This window comes from Odontomachus brunneus, unplaced genomic scaffold, assembly GCF_010583005.1.
Source record: "Odontomachus brunneus isolate Ranch 3 - 2012 unplaced genomic scaffold, Obru_v1 Obru_scaffold_199, whole genome shotgun sequence".
NCBI lineage: Eukaryota > Metazoa > Arthropoda > Insecta > Hymenoptera > Formicidae > Odontomachus > Odontomachus brunneus.
This window is the reverse complement of record NW_022639649.1, coordinates 415,570-418,832: the sequence shown is the minus strand read 5'-3', so window position 1 is coordinate 418,832 and position 3,263 is coordinate 415,570. Positions and strand designations below refer to the sequence as shown.

The 3,263-nt window shown below is 29.1% G+C and overlaps 2 protein-coding genes across 2 annotated transcripts in view; both read left to right on the top strand.

Moving 5' to 3' along the window:
* LOC116852022 overlaps window positions 1-1,016 on the top strand; it is an 18,410-nt gene extending 17,394 nt beyond the window's left edge. The window contains exon 9 of the mRNA XM_032831982.1: window positions 1,013-1,016. Within this exon, the coding sequence (XP_032687873.1) occupies window positions 1,013-1,016 (4 nt within the window). The remainder of the gene's footprint in view (window positions 1-1,012) is intronic.
* Window positions 1,017-2,249: 1,233 nt separating this feature from the next.
* On the top strand, window positions 2,250-2,824 carry LOC116852021. Its single transcript, XM_032831981.1, has 3 exons — window positions 2,250-2,258; window positions 2,363-2,508; window positions 2,665-2,824. The coding sequence occupies exons 1-3, from the start codon at window positions 2,250-2,252 to the stop codon at window positions 2,822-2,824; spliced, it is 315 nt and encodes a 104-aa protein (XP_032687872.1).
* Window positions 2,825-3,263: the final 439 nt, after the last annotated feature.

Here is a 3,263-nt window from a genome sequence, read left to right as displayed (position 1 = left end):
TCAAAATCATTATGTTTTAAACCAGTATACAAGTTGCAATAGGGTATACAAGGTCGTTCAACATAAATGTAAAGGCAGTAACAGCAGCCTTGGGTACTTTTGTGTTAAGGCACTTTTGTGTATAAAGGCAGTATTAAGACATGGTATTTAACAGTTGTCTATCTGTCCCATAGCTGATATGAAAAAATGTTTCTGTAGCACGAAATATGTAGCACTGTAAAGTATATTAGGTTTAAGTTCCTGAATACGAACTTAATTCTTATTAATATTGCAACATTTACAAGAATTATTTTTAAAATCCGGCTCGACAGTTCTTTTCTGCATTAATTAATGTTTAATTTAAAAAAAATCATCCCAATTGCTATAAAATTGTGATCTCTAACGATTTTTGAACAGTAAAATTCTATTTGTCCCCACTGTGTGACATCACAAATACTTATCTACCATATCGCGCGTGATAATTCACTAATCTTCTTTAATTAATATGTCCAGATTTATTGCAAATATTGCAAAGCGGTACTTTTGTGTTCACCTCAGTCCGTTCTACGTTCTAACAAAAAATGCGGATGAGAGTCTGAGACATCTTATATATTATTGTACTCCGAAATATTTTTTAAAACTCCTAATAATATTGCATTATAACTATAATCTTCTCATTACGTTCTTATATAAAAAAAAATGAATACATATTCAAAATTATAAACAAATGATAAACGAATACAGCAATTTCTTATTACGTTCTAACAAAAAATTCATTACTTTTAGTTTACAACGGTTGTGACTGCAGAATGCACTCCTTACTTCATGATTAAACTTTTTTCTTCAGTGTTAATTTTTATTGTCTGCTTATTAATGTATAGCTCCTTCTGGTTTCATATCTCGAATGTGAGTTACGCCTTTACAATAAACTGCTCAATAATTATATCCAATAGTTATATCCAAGTTTAAAATTGCACACATAACTTCTTGCCAAAGTTCACAATAACGATATTAATTTTTATTCACACAACAGATAAAGTATTTCCTGGAAAAAATTCAATATATTTGTTACTACCTCAAAGATGAAAACGAAATCTCTATTATTAACAAATACGCGTCCAGCGCAGAACGTAACTCAACTAGAATTATACGTAAGACAAAGTTTGATGTTTTTTAATACACACTGCCAAGTAAAATAGGCAAAATTTTTGACAAATATTGAGGGATTAACAACATTGTTGCACCAAAGTACTTTTGAAATTTCGATAAGTTTATATAGGATATCAGATGAAAGATTATTGAGATATATTTTAATAAAAATAAGTTAATTACCTAAATTAATTTTATTTTATTTTGTTTTCTTTATTTCTATGGTTTTCACTTTTTTTTTATTTATTATATTTTTGCTAATTTCATAAATTAATTATTTTCTCTTTATTGATTCTTAATATAACTTAAGAGTTAATAAAAAGTCCATATATGCAACAATTATATATTTCAGAATTTTGTAAACTATCGATTTATAAAATAATCTTTTTAAATATTTTTAGTAGTTGGGATTATATTTCTTGTTCTCGTTCATCCAATGTGGCCGCACCTCCTCGACCGTTTTTTTCTCATAAATGACACTACTTCGTATCGTACAATGTTGATTGCGACTGAGTATTTTGTTGATCAAGAAAAATATTTATATTTCATAATGCTGCATATGTATGCAGCCTGTTGTATATGTGTGATATCGACGGCGGGGACTGGCACGATTTTTGTAATATGTTTCAAACATGCTTGTGGAATGTTGCAAATTGCTAGGTATGAAAAAGAAATAAATACACACATTTGGATTTTTTAAACATCTTACTTAATATTTCTGAAGAATTGATCTACAGAAGAGAGTGATGGGCAAATATAGAAAAAGAGAGAGAGCAAGTGGGTTGAAGAAAAGAAGAGAGAGAAATATAATTAGGATAATGGAATTTTTTATAGTTACCGTATAAGGCTAGCAATGGAGATCGATAATCGACAAAAGATTCAGCAGAGTTATCGATTTATAAACCAGCGAATCACGATCTATAAGGGCATTCTTTTCGCCATTGATATTCATCGGGAAACCTTAAAGTTGGTATTTATATAACAATAAATATATATGATATTAATATAAATTAATATTAATATTTTTCAATTGTTTCAGTTTTTGCGAGTTCTTTTTTTCCGCGTTTAAATTTACGATATATTTCTCGTCAATACTCGGTGTGATATGTTTGAGCTTCAATATGTTTCAAGTGAGTTTCGTCTTTTTTATAACTATTCCGTCTCATATTTCAACACCTTAGCGCACCACACATAATTAAACATATCTAAAAAATTTATCACCGTGACATTTCAGGTTTTTCAGATTGTTACATTCGGTGGTAAGGTCGAGGAATTCTTCTTGCATTTAGCGTGCATAATTCCCATTCTTGTATACATGTTCAATTTTAATTACTTAGGTCAAGAAATTACAGATGACAATGACAATGTATTTCTCAGCACGTAAGCAATATTGTATAATCGTGCTCGTGATATATGAGACGCCGTTCTATAAATTTAAGATGAAATTAAATTATGAAGAAAATATTTTATACAAATCTTAGTAAATTCTTTTATCTTTCTCAATCATTAATTCATAGTTCAATACTTCTTTCGTAGGTACAATGTTTGTTGGTACATAGCACCACTCAGTATACAAAAATTGATATTATTGCTGTTGCAAAGAGGCAATAAACCGTACACCTTGTCTGCTGCTGGATTGTTTGTTGCATCTTTAAAGTTTTTTGCCAAAGTAAAGAGCACAGCATGTATACTTTAACGTGAAATATTTTAAAATATAAACAAAAATAAATTCTTTTGTTACAGATGACAAATACATCGTTATCTTACTTTACTGTCATGTACAGCGTCCAGAAAAGATAAGAAACATCATATTGTAATAAAAATTCTAATATTTTTACTAAATATATATATATATATATATATATATATATATATATATATATATATACCAGGGTATTTTTTTTAACTTGAGACTGCTAAATATCTTGAAAAATAAGCATTGTACGACAAAAATGTTCCAAATAAACCCTTAATAGTTTCGAGGGCGCAATTCAATCCCACAAAAATTATCCACCTCCCATGGGGATGGGGCGGGGGGTAACTTTGAAATCTTAAATGGGGACCCCTACTTTTTATTACAGATTCAGATTCTATATCCAAAAACACGTAACTTTTGTCTGAACTTTTTTTTTCTA